The 23,499-nt window shown below is 35.9% G+C and overlaps 2 protein-coding genes and 1 long non-coding RNA gene across 3 annotated transcripts; all 3 read left to right on the top strand.

Moving 5' to 3' along the window:
* The first annotated feature begins 4,850 nt into the window (after positions 1-4,850).
* On the top strand, positions 4,851-8,706 carry LOC113168291 (high affinity immunoglobulin gamma Fc receptor I-like). The gene is made up of 8 exons (XM_026369308.1): positions 4,851-4,881; positions 4,998-5,042; positions 5,308-5,568; positions 5,653-5,904; positions 6,084-6,212; positions 6,986-7,063; positions 7,648-7,713; positions 8,699-8,706. The coding sequence occupies exons 1-8, from the start codon at positions 4,851-4,853 to the stop codon at positions 8,704-8,706; spliced, it is 870 nt and encodes a 289-aa protein (XP_026225093.1).
* A 3,500-nt stretch (positions 8,707-12,206) lies between these two features.
* LOC113168290 lies at positions 12,207-13,116 on the top strand (the record flags this gene model as incomplete). Its single annotated transcript, XM_033326767.1, has 3 exons — positions 12,207-12,459; positions 12,543-12,788; positions 12,959-13,116. Coding segments are annotated over 3 exons (657 nt in total), but the record flags the coding sequence as incomplete, so codon positions are not given.
* A 1,632-nt stretch (positions 13,117-14,748) lies between these two features.
* On the top strand, positions 14,749-15,640 carry LOC113168636. The gene is made up of 3 exons (XR_003299502.1): positions 14,749-14,866; positions 15,011-15,087; positions 15,344-15,640. It is a non-coding gene; the product is annotated as an uncharacterized LOC113168636 (long non-coding RNA).
* The last annotated feature ends 7,859 nt before the right edge of the window (positions 15,641-23,499 follow it).

The raw sequence follows: 23,499 nt of genomic DNA, 5'->3' as shown, positions 1-23,499 counted from the left end.
ATATAAATCATCACATTAACAGCAGAAGTAAGAAACAGGAAGAGACGCCTCTGTGCACCTACATTACACTTCAGTCTGATGTTCAGTCTGCAGCAAGACAACATGGAGGTCACAGCTCTCTGCATCAAACTGCGTGAGTACTGAGTCTTTCTCTATTACCTTATAGTGTATGACTTTGTAATCATCTGTTGCTTTTTTCTTTTGTCTCTTTAGTGATGATTGTGATGATGCTCATGTGTGAACAAGATCAGAAAGTTTGTAAGTACAGCTACCGACTGACTGATTTTGAAGGATATTTGTTGTTTTATGGTATAACGCAGAAATCATGCTGCCAAAAAAAATAAATATTCCAGCTCTTTTATGAATGTCTTTTTTTTTTCCTTTGTTCCAGATGCAATTTCTCTTCATATTGATCCAAACAGAGCACAGTTCTTTGAATATGAGTCACTAACTTTTTATTGTGAGGGGGTCTCTTATTGTGAAGTTGTACATGAGTCCAAATGGAAAATACCCTCATGTAATAACACTTACAAGAGAACATCAACAGGGTCGTCCTGCACCGTTACAAATGTTTATATGGATGATAGTGGAAAACACTGGTTTGATACTGGAGGGGGGAACAAAAGCAACAGTGTCAACATCTTTGTCACTGGTAAGTTTTTATCATGACAACAACATTTTGTCATAAATTCAACATGAGTGTATCGTTAAATCAGCTTTTACATCCTTGTTGTTCAGCTGGTTCAGTGATCCTGGAAATTCCTGCTCTTCCTGTGATGGAGGGAGAAGCTGTAACTCTGAGATGTAGAAACAAGACGACTTCTTCACAGACCTCAGCTAATTTCTATAAAGATGGAGTCTTGATCAATAACAGCTCTACAGGAAACATGATCATCCGCAGTGTTTCCAAGTCTGATGAAGGACTTTACAAGTGCAGCATCTCTGGAGCTGAAGAATCAACGGAGAGCAGGTTGACTGTCAGAGGTAAGGTATTCCTCCACTCTAAAGCTCAACAGATTCACATAATTCTTCAAAAAGTAACAGCGGTGGATAAAGAAGCAACGCACATAAAATAAAAAGAACAAATACATCAAATTACTTAAATATTGAGGATGAAAATTTACCAAAGTGAATCTATTGAATTTGAAAGATAAGGTAACACTTTATTTATGCCAGAGGGTAAAATTTGGGTATAGTTTGGAATGAAATTACAGTAAACTACAGGATATTTAAAACTAAATATTATCGATAATATGACGACGAAATATTCAAAATGCTAAATTAGATGCATATGTTTAACTAATTTACGGACCACTGACAGTTGCACATATTTCATCATCATTTCAGAACTTCACACTGAGACTCATGTCCCCTCAGACCACTGCTGTCATCTCTACTTGATATTGAAGATCGTGTTCTTCATAGTGATGGTGGCTCTGCTGCTGCTGGTGGAACTGCTTCACTGTGGGAAACTCACATGTGTGTATTAAAACCATTGAAGTTTTTTTAAGCTTTTTGGCTAGCTGAACCATGTGTCTATTTTTTAAGAGCTATCAGTTTCTACCAGGTGACCAACGTATTCTGACAGAGTTGTCTCTTTACTCATGTGAGAAAACAGCTCACAAGCAAAAGCTAATCCATTTTTTTTCTATCTACTATAAATAAGAAAACCCATTAGAAAAGTGTTTTGCCATTTTCCTGTGTTTTTGTTTCCTTTCACGGAACAGTTTTGAAAATTATTTTATTATTTTTTTTTTTTTATACAATATTTTTCTACTAAATGAATTTTATATGTTACATGTTTTATGGTGGGTTCCAAGCCCAAAGAGATAATGGTGGTTATGTTTTATCACCTTTAAATATTGCGGTTTGTTCTCATAAATTTTTGTGATTTGGTGCTTCATGTAACGGTATAAAGTTTCTGAAACCAAGCCCAAAAAACACTGACAAACAATTACATTTCATTATATTTGGCACTTTATCCAAGCACTTCAAGTTAGTGAATCTGAGGATATTATTAGAATTTTAGCAAAATTCAAGCAAGCCTTAAAATGTGTGCTTAGGAGAAATTTGTTATGACTGGGAAGTTCATAATTATTATTTGATTACATTTTATGCAAATTAAGGGTTCATCATGGTACTTCCAGATAGGGTCCTTAGCAAGAACTCTTAACTGTTGCTTTTGCTGTAAGTGCTCCTCGCTTTTGATTAAATCCAATTCATGAAGTTAAGGAAAGTTGGAGAGTCCGTTTGAGTAATATTTGGAGGAGCGTGAGACGCAGAATGCAGAGGTGGGTAGGTTGTTCCAACATTGTGAAAAAACTGTTAACTTTTGCCTGGGGTATTTTGAGATGAGGGGACCACAAGACGTTGTACGCTTGCAGAGTACACTGGGCAGGAGGGATTGTATGCCAGAATAAGAGTTCAGGTAAGCTGGTGCTGTTGAGATGACTATTGTAGGCAAGGGTGAGGGCTTGTAACCAGATGTGAGCAGCTACAGGAAGCTAGCGTATAAATCTGAAGAGTTGTGTAACATTTCCGTTTTGGCTGATCAGAAAAAAGAAGTACTACTGCATTGAAAGGGGGCACATGTTAAAAGTGGCAAATCTGCATGCATTTGGGACTTGGGACATGTGGTCAGTAAAACTGACTTGGCTATCTAATGACCCCCAGGGTCCTGGTAGACTTAGTTGGAACAGTCACTGAAGACCCTACTTTGATGCTGATATTGTGTTGTATTGCATGTCTGACTGGATGAGAACTTCTGTCCTAAAAAAGACTGAGTTGAAGAGGCCTTTCTCTCATCCAGGCAGCGATGCCGGCAAGACAAGATTTAAGATTGAAGATTTTGAATCTTCAATCTTGAATCTTGAAAATGCAGAGATGTGTAATGAGACACTGGAGTCATCCGGGGAAAATGACAGGAAGAGTTGTGTGTCATTAGCATAGCAATGAAAGAAAAAGGCATGTGACTCGATAATAAATGTAACGATGTAGTATAGATGGAAAAAAACTGGAGGACCAAGAACTGAGCCCTGCAGCACACCAATGGAGAGACAGTAAGAGTTAGACACTGGTGCCTGCTAAGATACCTTGAGGGTTCATCTAGACAAGTATGATTTAAGCCAGGCTAAAGTTGTATCACAAATCTGAGAGTGCAGACAGGAGGATCTGGTGGTTAACAAGTTTACAAGTGCTGCATATATAATAAAATAAATAAAAATAATGAAGTCACGTTTACCCAAGGAAAGTTGAACATACTTCACAGTTTTAGCTGCACCTTTACTTCTCTTTACATCTCTGGTTGGGGAGACGTTTATAAAGTTTGCTGAGGTGAAGTAGACAGGCGTCATTTTCAGATGTTATTTTTATATGATGATGTTAGTCAGCTTGCCTGTATGTGGGTTTCAACCACTTTGAATTGCCACAGATCAGGGGTGTCCAATCCTGCTCCTCAAAGGCCACTGTTCTGCTTGTTTTCCAACCATTCCTGCACTTCAAGCCTCTGTTTGGTTGAACAGACCTGGTCCAGGTGATCAGGGATCAAGGATAGTAAAAGGAAAACGAGCAGGACATTTGAACTCGAAGAGCAGGAATGGACACTGCTGACATGGAAAGCTTCCTAGAGTTTGAAAATAAACTGACCCAGGAATTACACAACATGTTTCAATTGATGTAATATTTGTGAACTTTCGTCAATCTTTCATTTTGTTTTTATTCAACATCTGTGTGTACAGACTGATTTGAATTTTTATTGTATTTAATCATTGTTTGAGTTTAATTTTTGTGGTGGGGCATTTGTGTCCATACTGAATATTATTTGTGATGAATTATTTTCTTGAAAAAGTATCTTAAAATATGTAATAATAATATAATTACAGTGACTGTAAATGACTTCTGTGTACCCTCTGCATGCTCTAACTTTCGTTTATCACCTTCCATCTCTCTTCAGTTGATAATCTTTTTACGTCACTCATTAGTTGTCAAACTGTTAGTGTTGTACTGCAGGGGGCAGAGCAAGACTTGTGAATTGAATGTGTGTTTGGAAATGTGTGTGTTTCTGAGTGAAACAAGGACACAAACTAAATTAAATACATTAAAAGAAGGGAAATCATCATCATGTGTGTACTCACTGACTCTAACTTAAGTGGATAACTGATGAATTACAGAGGAATTTGTAATATATATGGTCCTCCTAGAAGAACGTGACCATTTTGATTCCCTGATTTTTAATTAGTGTCATCATCTTTATGCAAGACCTCCCTTACTCTGGCTGTGCCTTGTAAGGTGCTTTGGCTAAAAGTGTCTGCCAAATGACTAAATGTAAATGAAATACTTTGGTTTATGAACAAACATTTTTTTAAATAATGCAATTTTCATCAACATTGGTTATGCCTTGTATTTACTGTTAATTACCTTATGCTAACATGTTAACACAGTAATTTCACTTGACATACAGTGTATAGAAACTGTATGACAGGACAACAAACCTGCCAAATATGTGTCGTAACAGTGTCAAACTGAGATAAAGACATAAACCATTCTCACAGCTTACAGCTGTGGTTTGAACGAAAATGCAGCATAATGGCTGCAGACTTATATTTTTAACTCAGATACCTGTAAAGCACTTTGGCCTACTGGTCATTTCAACTTATATATTTAGGTTCACGGTTGTGCTGTGCTCCAACCACTGATGTTTAACCACCAAGTTATTTCTACTACAACAGTAGACAAAGTTTGTGATCTAAAAAATCATCACATTAACAGCAGAATTAAAAAAAAACAGGAAGAGACGCCTCTGTGCACCTACATTACACTTCAGTCTGATGTTCAGTCAGCAGCAAGACAGCATGGAGGTCACAGCTCTCTGTATCAAACTGCGTGAGTACTGAGTCTGTCTCTGTTACTTTATAGTACAAACCTTCAGCTGCATATTGTGAATTTCTGTATCATCACGTTGATCTTACAATCATCTGTTGCTTTTTTTGTTTCTTTAGTTATGATTGTGACGATGCTGCTGTTTGGACACGATAAGAAAGTTAGTAAGTACCAATTATTTACTCACTAAACACATTTAGCATTTTGAAGGATATGTTATCACTGTTGTTCTTTGTTTTGTGAATTAGCAGTACTTGAAAAAAACGAATACATGTTAATGCAGGATTTTGATAAACCAACTTTTAAAATATATCTATCACAAGAGTTTTACTGTGCACTGGTGTTGGTGTTACTTTGGCTTTTTTTTTTAATAATTTTGAAAATATATTCCAGATATTTCATGATTCTCTTTCTTTTTCTTTGTTGCAGATGCAGCTTCTCTTCTTATTCATCCAAACAAGACACAGTTCTTTGAATATGAGTCACTAACTTTTTATTGTCAGCGGGTGTTTTATTGTGAAGTTGTACATGAGTCCAAAGGGAAAATAGCCTCGTGTATTAAAACTAATAAGAGAACATCAACAGGGTCGTCCTGCACTGTTACAAATGCTTATACAGAAGACAGTGGTGAATACTGGTTTGAAGCTGGAAGAAGTAAAAGAAGTAACATTGTCAACATAGTTGTCACTAGTAAGTTTTTATCATGACAACATTTTGTCATCAATCTCAACATGAGTGTTTCATTAAATCGCCTTTTACATCCTTGTCGTTCAGATGGTTCAGTGATCCTGGAAATTCCTGCTCTTCCTGTGATGGAGGGAGAAGCTGTAACTCTGACTTGTAGAAACAAGACGACGTCCTCACAGAACACAGCTGATTTTTTTAGAAATGGAGTCTTCATCAATAGCAGCTCTACAGGAAACATGAGCATCTACAGTGTTTCAAAGTCTGATGAAGGACTCTACAAGTGCAGCATCTCTGGAGCTGGAGAATCAGCAGAGAGCAGGTTGACTGTAAGAAGTAGAGGTGAGACACAGAAACATTTCAGAATGTGGTTTACATGTATATGTGATTCAAATGTCAATTGGAGCTTTAGATATAGTCTTTAAGCAACATATTTTATTTTTCAACTGTCACACAATTTACAAAATATTGTGAATGTTCCCGCTTATTATAAGATACAATACTTTCTATAATCATTCCAGAAAGTCAACACCCAAAAAGTAAAACACCTTCTTCCGATTCTACTCCATGGATCATTGCCACAGTTTTACTGGTGATTCTCCTGCTGGTGTTGGGATTGTATCGCTTTGTTAAAGATGACTGGAACAAAGGTTTGAGAAATTAAACAAAACAATGGCTACATTTTACTCAAATCATTGCTGCTTCACTTTTAACAGCTAATGGAAACAGTTTTACCAAATCCGTTTCTAGACAGACATTGCAATATGATGTATTTCACTTACCTGCATCTTCCTGGTAATTTGATAACATCAACATTTAGTCATTTGGCAGATGCTTCTGTTCAAAGTGACAGGTATAAGGCAAAGGCAGGGTAAGTGTAAGGAGGTCTTGCCTAAGGACCTGTACTGGACGTGATTTCTTTAATACTACAGTACTACCACCACAAAAGCATTTGTAGAACCACATACGCTATGTTAAGTTCTAATGTAGAAATTAACATGCTATTTTAACAGATTTTTCTTTTCTTTCATTGCAGTAGTGTTTTACCTGTCCGCATTAAGACTTGGATCAGGTTCAATTGGGAATCAAACAGGTGAGAAATCAAACCATGTATCATGGAAATACTTTACATGACTTCTTCATGTAAAAGGTTTATAAAGTCACACATAGCAGATATTCAAATATTGTATGAAACTTCAAAACTCATTTCAAACGCCTGAATCCAAATGCTTCAGCTAATAATAATAAACCTAACAATGTCTTTAATTTTTTGCATTTGTTCAGTCATATTTCATATGAAAAATTAAGAGAATGTATCTTGTTATAACAAGTCTACTTGTCAGATTGTAAGGATTTGCAATAATAAGTGTAACATTTTGTCCATGTCTGGTTAATTGTCTCTTACCTTGTTTTTTTTTTTCAGTCTCCGAAAGTGTTGATTCAGCTGTTACAAGCACTCCAGCAACATATGCTGTCGTAATGAAAAACAGAAGAAAGCAAGGTACAGTACTTCATGTGCCTTTTGATGTTTAAATTTTATTTGACAACTGTACTATATGTCACAACAAGCACATAACACGTTCATTTAGGTTCAATGGCTCAAGTGATTCAAATATAGTATTTGCATTAGAAATGTACAATCGTGTACATTAATGCTATCAAAAGCAGTGTAAAAATATGACTATCTTGTTACAAGCATAAGCAGGTTACCATACTGTATGCATGTGTATACATACAGCAGATGAGAAGACTCGCTGCTGCTTCACTTGTATAGTTTCTCCTTGTGTAGCCAGAGCCAAAAGGTGATTCGCTTAGCACCCAGCTGCAGTGAACTGCTGTTTCAGCAAACAGCTGTGGTTTTAAGGGACATACAACTATGTCAACTGTGTACCACTGGATTTGTTTTGTCACAATGAGCCTCTTTCCTGCGGGAAATGCTATGTTCTACTTCTATAACACTTGTTTTAGATAAGTCAATGGTCACATTTCCCAAAATATCAAACTCAAATAATATAAGTAGATTCAGAGCATCAGTTTTGCTTTTGACGTGCCAGCCAACCTCTCTACCCTTTCTGTTTTCATCAGATGAGGATGAATCGTCATGTAGACCTCTTTACCACATGTTGGACCTGGATGCCACTCATCAGCTTGGTGAGACTCACTGATCACTAAAGAGACAGTTTGATCAAAAGTGATTGAAATGTGTTATAGTTATTTTGGCAACTTGCTTTTTGTTTATTTAGAACCAGTCATACCAGCTGCTACCAACTCACCTTTAACAACAGATGCATACTATTCTACAATCCAGTAGGTAAGAACAAGGGCAACACACGTTCATGTTCATCTCTCTAGCCTTCTTTAAACATCAACATCATCTTATTGGTGAGAGGTTGTCCCCCGTCTTGGAGGCTGCTTTGTCAATTTTCACTGGGCTTTTACACTCTGCAATGAAGATGCATCAGTGTGCTTTTAAGTAACCAGGACCCTGGCTTCAGCTGTGTGACATTTATTGTGAAATATAACTCACAAGTGAGTAATAAGTCGCCTTCCAAACATTACAGAATGAATGAACCCATCAGGTGCTTCAGTTGTTTTTTGTTTTTTTTCTATGAACAATTTAATCTCAAAACATGATGATACTGTGCATCAAGTACATGATCGTAAACTATTCTGGTCACAGGTTCAGTTTCCTGCAGCAACGTGTGGGTGATGAGAAGCTGGGGGAGAGACGCCACTCAGACTGATGTCACAGTTACTATATAACAGCAATCATTGAATAGAATGTATGAGAGCTCTGCTTGAGTTCAAATCATGCTATAAAAACTGTTTCTACTTCAGTAAAACAACCACAGTGTCTGGTCTCTCGATAAAACGGCAGCAACATTTCACACCTCTTCTCCTCTAACCCCTGACACTGCCTCTGCCCTTTCACATAGCCGGTGGGCTGAACTCGCCTCTAACCCTACCCTTCGAGGACCATCTTTATGAGTTTTAGGAACACTGTTTTATAAAAAATATTTTTAGTTTTTTTTGTAATTTCTAGTCATCTTCATTTGCTTAATGTTAGCAGTTTGAATATATATTTATATTAAGCTGTATTTTATTATGATGTATATTTGTTTTCTGTGTCTTACAGGTTTCTGAGAGAGAGAGCTGACAGACGGAGGCGCTTCAGAAGACAGTTACCCTCAATGTTCTAAATTAATACCCATGATATGACTGAAAATAACAAAGTAAGACAGCAGAATGTTTAGTGCATCACTTAACAAGTTGATCCAAACCCATATGTGTTTCTTATGAGGATGGGTTCCCTGTTGAGTCTGGTTCCTCTCAAGGTTTCTTCCTGTTGCCTTCTCAGGGAGTTTTTCCTTGCCACTGTCGCCCTCGGCTTGCTCATCAGGGACAATCTCATTTCATGATTCATACACATTCACTGTTCATGTACTGTTCTTTGGTTGTGTAAAGCTGCTTTGTGACAATGTCAATTGTAAAAAGCGCTCTACAAATAAAATTGAATTGAATTGAATTGAATTAATACAAAATAAAAACTATGCTTTTACATACCTTTTTCTGCTTTCAGAGTTAATTAATTAGGTTACAAATTATGTTGAAACTAAGTCAAGCTTTTATTTTTCGAAGCTCTAACTAAAGCACACATCTGTTTTAAGGGGTGTCAGTTTCAGTTAAACCACCTTTTTCCACCGACAGTGTGTCTGTTCACATGTGTAGAAAACACAGCAAACAAAGAGCTACTGTGGCTTTTAAACCGACTCACTGTGGTCAGCTTTTACAGCATCAGTGCTACTTACCTTAATCTGAAACTGTTACTGGCGGCTTCTTTGTGGTCAGCAATGCAATAATCCTCTGCACCTGACAAAAAGGTTGGTGATGCATTTGCATTAATTTGATCTACAATATTTTTTATTTTGCAGTAGAATTTAAAGTATTATTTTATATAAATTACAGTTTACAGTAGTTTTCTTTATGTTTTTATTTTTTTTTTCCACATTCGTGAAACAGGTAAGGACAAAGACACGACCATATTGTTACCTACAACTACTCCATATAACAGTAAGTACACAGAAGTAAAAAAAGGTGGTGCACTCATGTGGCCAAAGCGAGTCATACAAAAAAAGAAAAAAAAAAATATATACATACATATACTTTTACATATATATATATATATATATATATATATATATATATATATATATATATATATATTGTGTCTCCACCATCACTTTGTCTGCAAGACTGTATCCATTAATTATTAAAGTATAAATGATTATTGTTCACATAAGACTTGATCTAAAATGTGTTTGACCGTCAGCAGCACTAATACACTGTCAATCAAAAAGCAGCCACAATAGAAATCAACAGACATAATTGAGATTTAAAAGAGTAAAAGGAGACCCAACCTGATGACCCTGCACTTTTTTCACTTATGTCAGAAGATCAGTCGTCTGTTGACTTCTATATGACCTTGAAATATTAAGCAGTGTTACAAATTAGACAGATATGTGCTAAATTTACTTTTGATTAAACTGAAACCAGCAGAAAAACTTCAAAAATGTAGCTCAGTTTTAGCTCAGGTCACCTTTTAGCCCAGTTTACCTTTTCTTGTGGTGATAGACGTCAGCTAATCTTAGCACTGACATACAACACACAACAAACAGGTCTAAGGCAGCATTAAGTAAAGAAATCCTGTAAAATCAAGACAACATGGTCCTGTTTTTTGTCTCGGAATTCAGAGGCTAGTTGGACAATATGATGATGATGATGATGATGATGATTATATGTCCTGACAACATGTCTACAAACAGAAGAGCTCAGGGGCACCTTTGTTCTTACACAAACAATCCAGTGAAATCAGGTGGATGAGAATAATAACTGAATTCATTTCACAGAACATGTTGCATGATGCAGGAGGACATAGGTCTAAATAACTTACATGTAATAACATGTCATAAACTGTGAGAGCTGGTCAACAACCACCAGAGTGCACTGTTTACTAGGTTGTCAAAGCTGGCCTTTTCACTTTCTCTCCAGTGGGTTTGAAAAGTCAACATACAACTAAATAACCTTGTCCAGAACCAGATCCTGGAAATAGATACAAGAAGAACATGGCCCCCCACATCATTTTCTGGTTGTTTGATTAACATGTTAATTTTAATTTTTGAAAAACCAAGTAAATAAAACTATTGTCAGCTTCTTAAACTTTTTTTGTTATGTGTACTTTTGTTCTGTTTGTTTTTTGTTTTTTTTCACGTGATTAAATAATTTAACAGTCCACCTACATTACATCATCTACTATCAACTTAGTAAATCAGCTCCAGACAGTAGTAAATGTGCCGGCCAGAGCTTATGGAGACAGTTTCAGAAAATATCAGCCATTACATTTTTTGTGTAGTGGTATATTTTGTGGCTATTGTGTGTTAAAGATGAGAATGGAAATGAAAAAATAAAGTTTAGTCACGATGTTAGTGTTGTACCACAGGGGGCCGTATAGGACCAGTGAATTGAATGCGTGTTTGCATGTGTGTGAAAACAGAGACAAACAAAAGTAAAGACATTAAAAAAAGGAAAAATGATGATACTGATACTGCATATATGTGTATATGTGGAAACTCAAGCTACAAGCTTAAAATCAGCTGTTAATGAAAATCAGTGGCTACTGTGTTAAAGTTCAAAATGTTTGATTTTTTTTTCCAAAACTTTCTTTATGGAATAAATCTCTTCAAATGTTATTTTCATCCAACCAGTCCAGAGTACACAACCTTTCATCTAATGACAGCTGGATTTGGCTCCAGTATTTCCCTACTACCCTTAAAAAGACAAGCTGATAGGAAAACAGACATACAGACATGAACCATTCTCTCATTTACTGCTGTGGTTTGAACTCAAATGCAGCATAACGGCTGTAGACGTAGAATATTTTAAACTCTGATATCCGTAAACCATTTTGGACTAATAGTGGTTTCACCTCGTGTTTTTAAGTCTACAGTTGTGCTTTGCTCCAACCACTTATGTTTAACCACCAGATTATTTCTGCTACAACCGTAGAGAAAGTTTGTGATCTAAAAAAATCATCACATTAACAGCAGAAGTAAGAAAAGAGGAAGAGACGCCTCTGAGCACCTTCATTACACTTCAATCTGATGTTCAGTCAGCAGCAAGACAACATGGAGGTCACAGCTCTCTGCACCAAACTGCGTGAGTATGGAATCTGTCTGCTACTTCGTAGTACAAACCTTTAGCTGTAGTATTGTGTTGTTAGAATAGATGATACACTGACCTGTGACTGAGAGTCACTGTTTCAGCTGTAGAAATCAACGAAAAACATTGATCAAAGAAACATCTCTTTCTACTTTTTGTGTCTCTTTAGTGCTAATTGTGATGATGCTGCTGTGTGAACAAGATCACAAAGTTAGTAAGTACCAGTTATTTACATAGTGAAAACATTCAGCATTTTGAAGGATGTGTATTGTTTTTTGTTTTATTTAAAACACTTGTCTAATTATCACAGGAATCAAGATCCCATTTATTATTATGTCAAACTAGCTTATTTCTTTCATTCTGTTATATTGAAATTGTGTTCCACCTGTTTTATGGGTCTCTTTCTTTCCTTTGTTGTAGATGCAGCTTCTCTTCTTATCCATCCAAACAGAGCACAGTTCTTTGTATATGAGGCAATAACATTTTATTGTGAGGGGGTCTCTTATTGTGAAATTGTACATGAGTCCAAAGGGCAAATTTCATCATGTAATAAAACTAATAAGAGAACATCAACAGGGTCGTCCTGCACCATTACAAATGTTTATACAGATGATAGTGGTAAATACTGGTTTGATGCTGAAGGAGGGAACAAAAGTAACAGTGTCAACATAATTGTCAGTGGTAAGTTTTTTACAATAACAACATTTGTCATAAATTCAACATGAGTGTATCATTAAATCAGCTTTTTCATCCTTGTTGTTCAGATGGTTCAGTGATCCTGGAAATTCCTGCTCTTCCTGTGATGAAGGGAGAAACTGTAACTCTGAGATGTAGAAACAAGACGACTTCCTCACAAATTTTAGCTCATTTCTATCATTATGGAGAGTGGATCATTAGCAGCTCTACAGGAAACATGATCATGTACAATGTTTCTAAGTCTGATGAAGGACTCTACAAGTGCAACAACTCTGGAGCTGGAGAATCAGCAGAGAGCTGGTTGATAATCAAAGGTGAGACACAAAGTTTGAAAATAGAATTTATATGTACCTGTGATATAAATGACATCTGTACAGTGTGTAAGTTTTGACTAAAGCAAGTTAGTTAGTTGACTAAATAACAAAATATTATGAAAATATGTGCACATAAGGTGCTTACTTTATACTTTGTGTCTTCATTTCAGATGGTCAAACAGAGACGGTTTCTTTCCCTTGTAAAGAGACGGTTGTTTTCTCTCCCAGTTTCAACCCATGGATCATTTCTACGGTTTTATTTGCCGTTCTGCTGGTGTTTGTGGGACTACTTCACTTTGTCAGAAGTTACTGGCACAGAGGTAAATAAAATATGGGTAAAAATACATGTAACTTGTACAACGCTGCTTCCAAATATTTCAGTCATGGTTCGTATACATGGGTCCTGGTGGTTTAGTTGTAAAAACAATTATAACCAGTTAATCTATGAGCAACACAATTATGTGGATCTTTAGTTCTTTTCAGTATGTTTAAGTACATATTTAGACAAAGTGAGGTTTTCACCTGCAGATTAATGTTATTTAAATAGTAGATTAGTAAAAGAAGAGGTAAACTGCAATAAAATGACTTTTATTGTTGAGAATTGTGACAGCAAACCTTATTATTATTATACCTTATTTCCTCTATTGCAGTAGTGTCAGCTCCGAGATCTGAATCAGGATCAACTGGTAATCAAACAGGTGAGAAACCAATCATATATCAATAAAGGTGGTATGGACATACTTTACATGATATGAAAATAACTCCTCTTTTGCCTTCTTTTTGGGAACACAATTGTCCATATTACAAAGTTCTGCACATAAAGCAGAAGATTTAGTATGATAGCATGATAAATAAGCTGTGAAACAAATTCCAAAAGCATTTAGTCATTTTTGACAGTTAACATAAAGACAATGATCTAGTAACAAGTTAGACAGATCATGTGCCTGTGTAAAGAGAAGTAAGATCATAATGAGTTGTGATAATAATTTAGCCCAATAAGTTATAATGATAATAAAAAAATAATAATTTTTACTTTTTTAGGTTCTGAAAGTGTCAATCCAACCAGTTTATGGTGTTGTAACAAAAAAAAGCAAAAGCAAAAGGTACAGTACTTTACCTGCCTTCGTTGCTTTCATTTTACTTCACAACTGTACTAAATATCACAGACAGACCACGGCAAGCATATAACTCAAAAGTATTTTGAGCAATATTAACTATTAATTGATTTGAGTTGAAGTAACACAAATAGTTTAAATTTATTATTTGGATTAAAAATGTATGACCTTGTAACATTACCAACAGCAGAGTAAAATTGTGACCATGGTATTGTGTATTATTTTTTTGATTTGCGAGTGCTGGTGATAACCTGAGCTTCTGACACTAAAACTGCAGAAGAAAACCACAGAGAACAGAGTACTTAAGTACAAATTCGGTTTCGAGTGTATGTAGAGTAGAGGTTGTTGATTTCCACGGACACTAGTCTCATGGTCTATTGTACTTAAATGTTAAACATGACATGTTTGAAAAATAAAATAAAAATCATATAAATCCCATGAATTTTATTAAAGTCACATTGAATTTTAAAGATTCACTTTGATGAGAAGACTGGTTGCTGGTTTCATCTACAAAGCTGATTAGCGTAGCTTAGCATAAAGCTGCATATAGTTTGCCAAAGGAAAATCCAATTGTTGTGGCTTTACAGGGGTCTAGAATTTTTCTTTATTTCTTTTTCAATGGAACTAGATGTCAGGTGTTTGTTTTTGAGCTCTCACTATGAGGTTTAGGCAGCAGAAAATCTAGAACCAATTTCTGACTAAAAATCTAACATGAAATGATATTGCTGTTTTTGCTTGTGTTAGATAAGTTACCCAAAATATTAAACCCCCCAAAATATTAAACTTATCCTAGTAAATACAATGAACAAATGTCCTAAAAATAAACTTAAATTGGTTCATAGCATCACATATTATGTTGCTTTTGACATACCAGTTACATTTGACTGTCTCTATTAGATGAGAATGAATCATCATGTAGACCCATTTACTCCATGTTGGGCCTGGATGATTCTCAACAGCTTGGTGAGTTTATTAAAAACCCATATAAATGGTAACTAATGTTGCAATCAACGAAAGAAATAAAACCAGATAAAATAAGAATAGATTTAAAGTAAATTAAATCTGTTCTAGTGTGTGATTATTTAACATAATCTTGTTTTTATGTAGAAGCGGTCATATCACCTCCATTGACTAGTGCCAACCCACTTTTAACAGAAGATGCCTTTTATTATACAATTCCGTAGGTAAGAATAATGACACAACAAAGTATATCATAGAGAAAACTGTAGAATGGCAAAACTGGGTATTTGGATTTCCCGAGGTAAATAACTTTATATACATCCAGAATTAGCTGGAAGGTCATAATTGCAACATTGAAATCAGTTAGAAATCAACAACTGTATTAAAATGACTCACTGTGACAAGCAACTTAAATTTTGATGCTCCAAAAGACTTCCTAAAGTATTTATACTTGTGCTTCATATTTTCTGTGTCTTACAGGTTTTGGAGAGAGAGCTGACTGAAGGTGGAGCTTTAAAAGACAAATTTCCCTCATTAATTGTAAATTAATAACATGATTATGACAGTAAGACAGCTGTATGTTTAGTGTAGTGGTTTGCCAAACTATTTCAAACTGATAAGTATTCACTACCAAATATGAATGAGGCTTTTATACAGCTGTCCATAAATTTGTAAGCAAAGTAAACACTGTTTAGATTTTATCAAATATATTTGAAGTCAAAGTTAGTTTAGGTTGAATTTGTTTAAACTCTCTAAATAAAGGACATGTCTCTTTAAGAGTTATCTGTTTCTACCAGTTAAACCAACTTGTTCCATCAGCAGCGTGTCTGTTCATTAGTGTAAAAATAGAAGTAACAAGCGCACACTGCTTCAGTGGCTTTTAAATAGACCCACTGTGGTTCCTCTAACTTACTTACTTCATTTAATCCGAAACAAGCCCTCTTGCCTCTTTGTGGTCAAAAACTTGATGTTCCTCTGAAAACAATGCGGCATGGCTCACGTTTAAGAGGTATCTACAAGAGTCCAGACAAAAAAGAGAAACTTGCATTTAGCTTGATGTAATTTCTCCCAAAAATAACAACTGTTATGAATAAATTAAAAATGTTTGTGTTTTATGTTAATGTGTCTTTGCTAACTCCACAATGTTAAAAATTGTTTTCATTCTCCTTGCTATTGTGTGTATTATATTCATTCCCTGAATGTGGGTGTCCAGTCTGGCAGATAGATAAACAGTTTTCCAAATAAGAGACAGTTGCTAGTTCATGCTGTTTATTTACCTCTAAAATGAAAGCACTCAAAGATACAGAAAATAGTCATGCAAAAATTTTAATCTTCAACAGTACAACACGTTGCTCATACTACTCAATTGACAATGAAAGCGTGCCATTATGTGGCGAAAACCTGCCTATTGTAAGCTGGTCATTGACTGCTATTAGAAAAAGTTGCAGAACAGCCAAGTTTCTTTTTTTTTTATTTGGAGGGAGGCAGCTGAGCATGCATTGGTAGGTAATTCCCAACTTTGTGGGAAAGAGTCAGGGTTTTGAGCCTCATGGCCAGTGCAGAAATCTGAAGAGTGTAGTAGACTGTGTGTAGAGTGTGTCTTTTTTAAATGATGAAAAACAAGATTTGCTGCTGCATTAATGATCATCTGGACAGGTTTGATGCATGCTGGTAACTACGTCAGTGAGACACTGCAGTAGTCGAGATGACTGATGATAGAAAATGATCGAGTTTCAGTGGGATGAAAGGATTTTAAGGTCGACTGGAAAGGTTTAAAGAGATTATTATTAGAAATGTGATTTGAAAGCTAATTTGCTACACACCTAAATTGCTACAAGGTGTAAGTTTCCAAGCCATCACCAACTTAGACAATGATTTATATGTTATTCACAAATTAAATCAAAACTGAATTTGATGCTTGACTGTTCTGTAAAGTTGGAAGGTGAGGTGCTTTTGAGCCTAATGTTGTCAATTTTACTGCAGAGAAAGTAAAGAAAGTTATAATATATATATATATATATATATATATATATATATATATATATATATATATATATATATATATATATATATATATATATATATATATATATATATATATATATATATATATATATATATATATATATATTATAACTTTGTAACTTTTTTTTTTACTGAAATTTCTATGATAATAACATTTGCAGTGGATAAAGGCCACCTGAACAGACTTGAACATAAAAAAAAAGTCCACCACTTATCTTAAAAAATAAACAGTAAAGAGTCAACAAAAAGATATTCTGTCTGCCGTACTTTCTAACCCATCATGTTTTGTTGGAATCCATCCTGTTTGTTCATATTAGCATGTTTTATCATCCATGACTTCTTATGTTAATACATTTGGTGTAAAAGTTCATGAATGACACCTCATGCTGCTCTAAGAAATCACAATCAGTTAATGTCATACTTTCACCAAACATGTAACTCTGCACCTCTTTGAACAGACTTTGCACAGTGTGGAAACACATCTTATATCTTATGTTGTATTATTTGTCTTTAATGTGGCAACGAATTTCCATATTTACATTAGTCCCATAATTTCTAAAAAGTAATGTAATTTTGAATCATTAAACCTGCCAAATTTTAGTGTGTTAGCAGTGTCACTGTGAGTTTGTTTTAAATAGTAATAATAATGAATACTTTATTGATTCCATTGGAGAAATTGTGGTTGGACAGCTGCCAGACAGAAGTCAGCGCTATTATGGGATGTAAGTGTCTTGTCCGAGGACACCTCGGCAAGTAGCCAGGAGGAACCAGGAATCAAACCACTCACCCTGGGGTTCGCAGACAACTGCCCATCAAAACACATGGAGATGCTGGGGATTGCACCCAGGACCCATGCAAAGCATGCGCTCTACCACTGAGGTACATCCCCACTTACAACTGACATGAACCATTCTGTCAACTTGCTGCTGTGGTTTGAACTAAAATGCAGCAAAACGGCTGTAGACGTGGTATATTTTTAACTCTGATGTCTGTAAAACATTCTGCTCTACTGGTCATTTCAATTCTATTTTTAAGTCTACAGTTGTGCTTTGCTCCAACCACTGATATTTAACCACCAGATTATTTCTGCTTCAACAGCAGAGACAGTTTGTGATCTAAAAAAATCATCACATTAACAGCAGAAGTAAGAAAAGAGGAAGAGACGCCTCTGTGCATCTACATTACACTTCAGTCTGATGTTCAGTCAGCAGCAAGACAACACTGAGGTCACAGCTCTCTGCATCAAATCACGTGAGTACAGAATTCTTTCTGTTTTACTTTACAATACAAACCTTCACCTGGTTTTATTGTTTTTCTGTATCAATAATCAGCACATTGACTTTATAATCATCTGTTTGTCATCGCTTTAGTGGTGATAGTGATGATGTTGCTGTGTGAACACTATCAGAGTGTTATTTTACTCACTGAAAACATTCAGCTTTTTTATGGTTTTCACTTTTGTTTTGTGATTTATTTAAAAGATGTCAGAAAGAGGAAAATATGTTTATTCTGTTGATCAACAATTTCTAATAAATGGAAAAGATAAACTTTTTTCTAATTATCACAGGAATCCTGCTACCATTTTAAACTTTGTACTAGGTTATTTCTTTGGTTCCGTTATTTTTTTAAATATATTTGAACTGTTTTGTTCTTCCTTCACCATAGAAGATTTTTTTCCAACTGACAGTGGTGAATACTGGTTTGATACTAAAGGCGGGGAAAGAAGCGACAGTGTCACGATCATTGTCACTGGTAGGTTTTTATCATGACAACAACATTTTGTCATAAATTCAACATGAGTGTATCATTAAATCAGCTTTTACATCCTTGTTGTTAAGATGGTTCAGTGATCCTGGAAATTCCTGCTCTTCCTGTGATGGAGGGAGAAGCTGTAACTCTGACTTGTAGAAACAAGACGACTTCCTCACAGACCTCAGCTCATTTCTATAAAGATGGAGTCTTCATCAGTAGCAGCTCTACTGCAAACATGATCATCCACAGTGTTTCGAATTCTGATGAAGGACTCTACAAGTGCAACATCTCTGGAGCTGGAGAATCAGCAGAGAGCTGGTTGATCATTAGAGGTGACACACAGAAGCATTTGAAAATAGTGTGCATGTGTGCACATACACACATGTACGTGCTTTAAATTGCAAATGTAGCAGATATTGACTTTAAGTAACATATCATATGAAATAATTGTCAAACTGTTATCAAAATGCTGTAAAAGTATTTGCGCATCAAAACGTGCAATATTCTCTTTATTGATTTTAGATGGTCAAAAAGAAACAGTTACATCCTGTTCCCAAGAGACAGTTACTCCCTCTTCTAAAGAGATGGTTACTTCCTCTTCCAGTTCCACCACATCGATTGTTATCAAGGTTTTTCTGCTGGTTCTTCTTCTCTGTTTGGGTCTACTTTACTTTGTCAAAAGTTGCTGCACAGAGCAAAACAAATTAAAGTTCCAATCCATTTTATATTCATTTTACTAAAATATTTGCTGTTGTGGGGGCTGCTTCCCAACATGTCAATCACAGTGTTCGTAGGACACAATGTCGCCATGAGGATTGGGCCTCGACCTTGAACATAAGTGTGACACTGTAAACTTAAACATAAACTCTTCTTACATGTTGACACATTAAACTGTAGGTACCCATTTTCCATAAGTGTCCAACTGGTTCTGAAAGACACAAATATTCTAAGTTGTATTGCCAGTTTTAGATCAAATGTAAATAACATGTGTTCTTATCTGCTTTTATTTTGGCAACATGCTGGTATAATCCTTTTTTTTTTTTTTTTTTAAGCAAAACCAGCCGTATCAGCTCTATGCCAGAATACACCTACTATTCTGCAAATAGGTAAGAACAATAAAAAATGACTAATTTCATGGGAGATGGATGGTTTGGACGTTTTACGTACAATTGCAAAACTTGTCTAGATGATGTCAATTAAGATTTTTCTGATGTTAAATAACTTAACATAATTGGCAACAAACATCCACAATTGTTTAGTTTTCAGACTTTTTCATGTTCCAAGCACCAAGCACAATACATTGCAGTTTCACAATATCCAAATTGGCAAATCCAAATCATGACATATAAATTAACATATGTACAAATTAGGAATCAACTACTTTAATCACTCAACATGACGTGAAGCTACAATTGAATTCTTATAATGAGAATTCTATGTAGTTAAATTAGTTTAATGAATAAATCAATCTGTCAGTTATCATGTTTTGTTTGTTAAAAAGTTTCCTAAACCAGTTTGTAGGAAGTGGTGTTTTGTTACTATAGCACCAAAGGATTATCGTTGTTCTTTAGCTGTCTACATCTGTTATAGAATTAAGTTTGGATTTTTTTTTACAGGTAAATAAAATGTATTTGGTGCCATAACAGGCATTTGTATTATTTATTTGTTTGTTCTGTACATTTTCTCTGTCAGGTTTCAGAGAGAAAGCTGATTCAAATAGGAGCATTAACAGTTTCCCTCAGTGTTTATAAATTTATGATATTGTGATATTACTATGACAGTAAGACAAATGTATGTTTAGTGTAGTCACTTAACAAGTCACGTAGCAAGTGTTTACTACAAAATTTAAATGATGCATACGTCCATAGATTTGTATTGAAAGTAAACACTGTCAGTCACTGTTCAATAGACTCGCTGTGGTCAAATTCTAATTAAACACACGCTGTCTTATTTCTTTGTGGTCAACAACATGTTGTTCCTGTGAAGCTGATGCATCGTGTCTCACATTTGACAGGTGTGAAGTGAATTGCAGTGGCTAGGGTCATTATTACAAAACGTTTTTTTTTTTTTTTTTGTGCATTGTTTTTTGTTTCTTTCTGCTTATGGACTATGTACTAAGAATTTACAAATCACATGGTAGAAAACATGAAGGTCTAGAGTTATTTTGATGAATAAGCCAGACCCTTTTACTGTTTAAAACATGGTGTAGTGGTGCACTCTTGTGGTCTAAGTGAGCAATTCAAAAATAAACACAAAAAAAAACTGATTCACAAAACCATTAAAAGAGACAGAACTATTGCTACTTTGTTTGTTTTCTAAACAACAAATAATAATAATATTATTATTATAAATTGTAATAGCTGTTTTGCTGTTTAGGGAAATTATGAAATAATGCATGTGACAGGCATTTAGCTGACATTTGCTCACTCAACTGAATCTTTACAAAGGGGACTCTGTGCAGCATTCAGAAATATATAGTATAATATGTAGACATGTAGGAAATTCCAGTCTTGGACTATCAAGCAATGTCGAGCCATTGAGACAATGCCTCAGAAAAATTGCTGCCGACGTCCGCCAAGGCCAGGACCCTATTCATGAGTGGAACCAACTCTAGTCACCCCATACATCCCACAGGGACCACACTGGAAACGGGGCACCAAGAAGAGTCAGACAGGTCCAGAGGGCAGAGGGTGGAACGACGTGTAGCTCCACGGAGAGACAGGAAGAGGGAAAGAGAGAGAAATAAAAGTGATAGAAGAGGAGAGATAACAGTTAGTTATGATCACAGTCAGATAAAGTTTGAGGTGAATGTATATTTAGTGTAGCAGCGGGGACTCTGGCAGAACTAACTATGACAGCCTAACTAAAATGGTGAGGCAGAAGGAAACACAGACATGAGGGCTCCCTGGGATGTAGAGCAACCAATCAGTTCACTGTCAACAAACCTGAGTGATCAGTGAGAGTTGGAAAGACAGCATCTAAACATACCAGTTCACCATAATGCTCTACGTCCATGAGTCCTTCCCAAATCTATTAACAAAATGCTTGACTAAATAAATAGGTTTTTATCCTAGACTTAAACACTGAGACTGTGTCTGAGTCCCGAACGCTATTTGGAAGGCTATTCCATAACTTTGGGGCTTTGTAAGAAAAAGCTCTGCCCCCAGCTGTAGTTTTTAGGATACGAGGTACTGACAGGCAGCCAGCATCCTCTGATCGAAGTAGGCGTGGTGGATCATAAGACACTAGCAGTTCACTCAGATACTGCGGCGCAAAACCATTTAATACTTTAAATGTCAAAAGTAGTATTTTAAAATCAATGTGAAATTTCCCGGGGAGCCAATGAAGTGTAGATAAAATAGGCGAGATGTGCTCATATCTTCTGGTTCTAGTGAGGACTCTCGCTGCTGCATTCTGAACTAACTGAAGCTTGTTAGCTGAACTACAACATTTACATATAACACAGTGCTCGCCCCGCGGATACTAAAATGACGGCTTTACGGCGAGGTTAGCATACCGTTGCTAATATCGCTAGCATCCCGTAATTCGCTTCTTTACTTCAAAATACACGAATGCAAAACACCAAAAATATCCCATGTACACACATACATCTTCGGATAACACATACTTATATTAATATGAACAGTCAGTAGGGAGAACTTATACCTGAAAAGGGAGGAATTGATGAGAGCGACACACGACAACTTCTCCTCAGCTCATGTGTGTATTGAGTGAAGGAGGAGAAGCGACGCGACCCGATGACCTCAGCCGCTCAACGCTCCCTCTGCTGGACTCTCTCTGTAACTACATTCTCCCTCAATCCAGTTTACTCCATTGTGGCACTGACACCAGCACAAGACACATCACAGTATACTGTGCTCTAGCTCTGACAACAACATTATGAACACAAAACTACAAACAAAACTATGATCAAAATGCACCTGGTTGAACAGCCAGACAGTAAGGCATTACAGTAGTCCAACCTAGAGGTGATGAAAGCATGAACTAATCTTTCTGCATTGTTAAAATATTCCTTATCTTGACAATATTTCTGAGGTGAAAGAAAGCTGTCCTGGTGACATTATCTACATGAGCTTCAAATGAAAGACTGGAATCTAGAATCACACCAAGGTCTTTTACTGTTGCACTAGATGTAACAGAAAGAACATCTAGAGTTACGTTGTGATCTAAAATCTTGCTTCTAGCTGCATATGGTCCTATGACTAGTACTTCTATCTTAGAAGTTAATTAGATTAAATGGAATCAGTTAAATAGGATCTAAGCCAGCAGAGGGCTGTTCCCTTAATTCCAACAACATTTTTTAGTCTGTGAAGGAGAATACTATGGTCAATAGTACTACTTACTACTTTAACAAGTGCTGTCTCTGTGATGTAATGAGGCCTAAATCGTGACTGATACAGTTTGTGTACGTTATTTCTATGTGGATACGTGCATGGCTGCCCAGCTACTATCTTTTCAAGAATCTTAGAAATAAAGGGGAGGTTTGATTATGACCTGTAATTGGACAGCTGGCAGGGGTCGTGATCAGGTTTCTTAACTATCGGTTTAATAACTGCTAATTTAAAAAGATCAGAAAGCTTGTAATTACCTCACTGAACACATTCAGCCGCTTGGGGGACATATTTTCACTGTTGTTGTTTTGTGATTTATTTGAAAGAAGCTGGAAACAGGAACATTTCTTATTTTAGTGATCAAACCAGCACAGTTATTTGTATATGAGACACTAACTTTTTGTTGTGAGGAGGTTTCAGATTGTGAAGTTGTATGTCAGTCCAAAGGAAAAATAGCCTCATGGAAAACCACCACAGAGTCTCTCTCTAGACGAGAGGCCATCAGAG

The sequence above is a fragment of the Anabas testudineus genome, chromosome 18 (genome assembly GCF_900324465.2).
Source record: "Anabas testudineus chromosome 18, fAnaTes1.2, whole genome shotgun sequence".
NCBI classification, from domain to species: domain Eukaryota; kingdom Metazoa; phylum Chordata; class Actinopteri; order Anabantiformes; family Anabantidae; genus Anabas; species Anabas testudineus.
The sequence above is the reverse complement of the archived record's forward strand: the minus strand, read 5'-3'. Positions and strand labels throughout refer to the sequence as shown.

Coding starts and splice junctions, on each gene's coding strand:
- LOC113168291 (XM_026369308.1), top strand. CDS start 4,851: ATGGAGGTCACAGCTCTCTGTATCAAACTGC. Junction 5,043..5,307: donor TGGACACGATAAGAAAGTTA/GTAAGTACCAAT, acceptor TCTTTGTTGCAG/ATGCAGCTTCTCTTCTTATT. Junction 7,064..7,647: donor GAAAAACAGAAGAAAGCAAG/GTACAGTACTTC, acceptor TGTTTTCATCAG/ATGAGGATGAATCGTCATGT.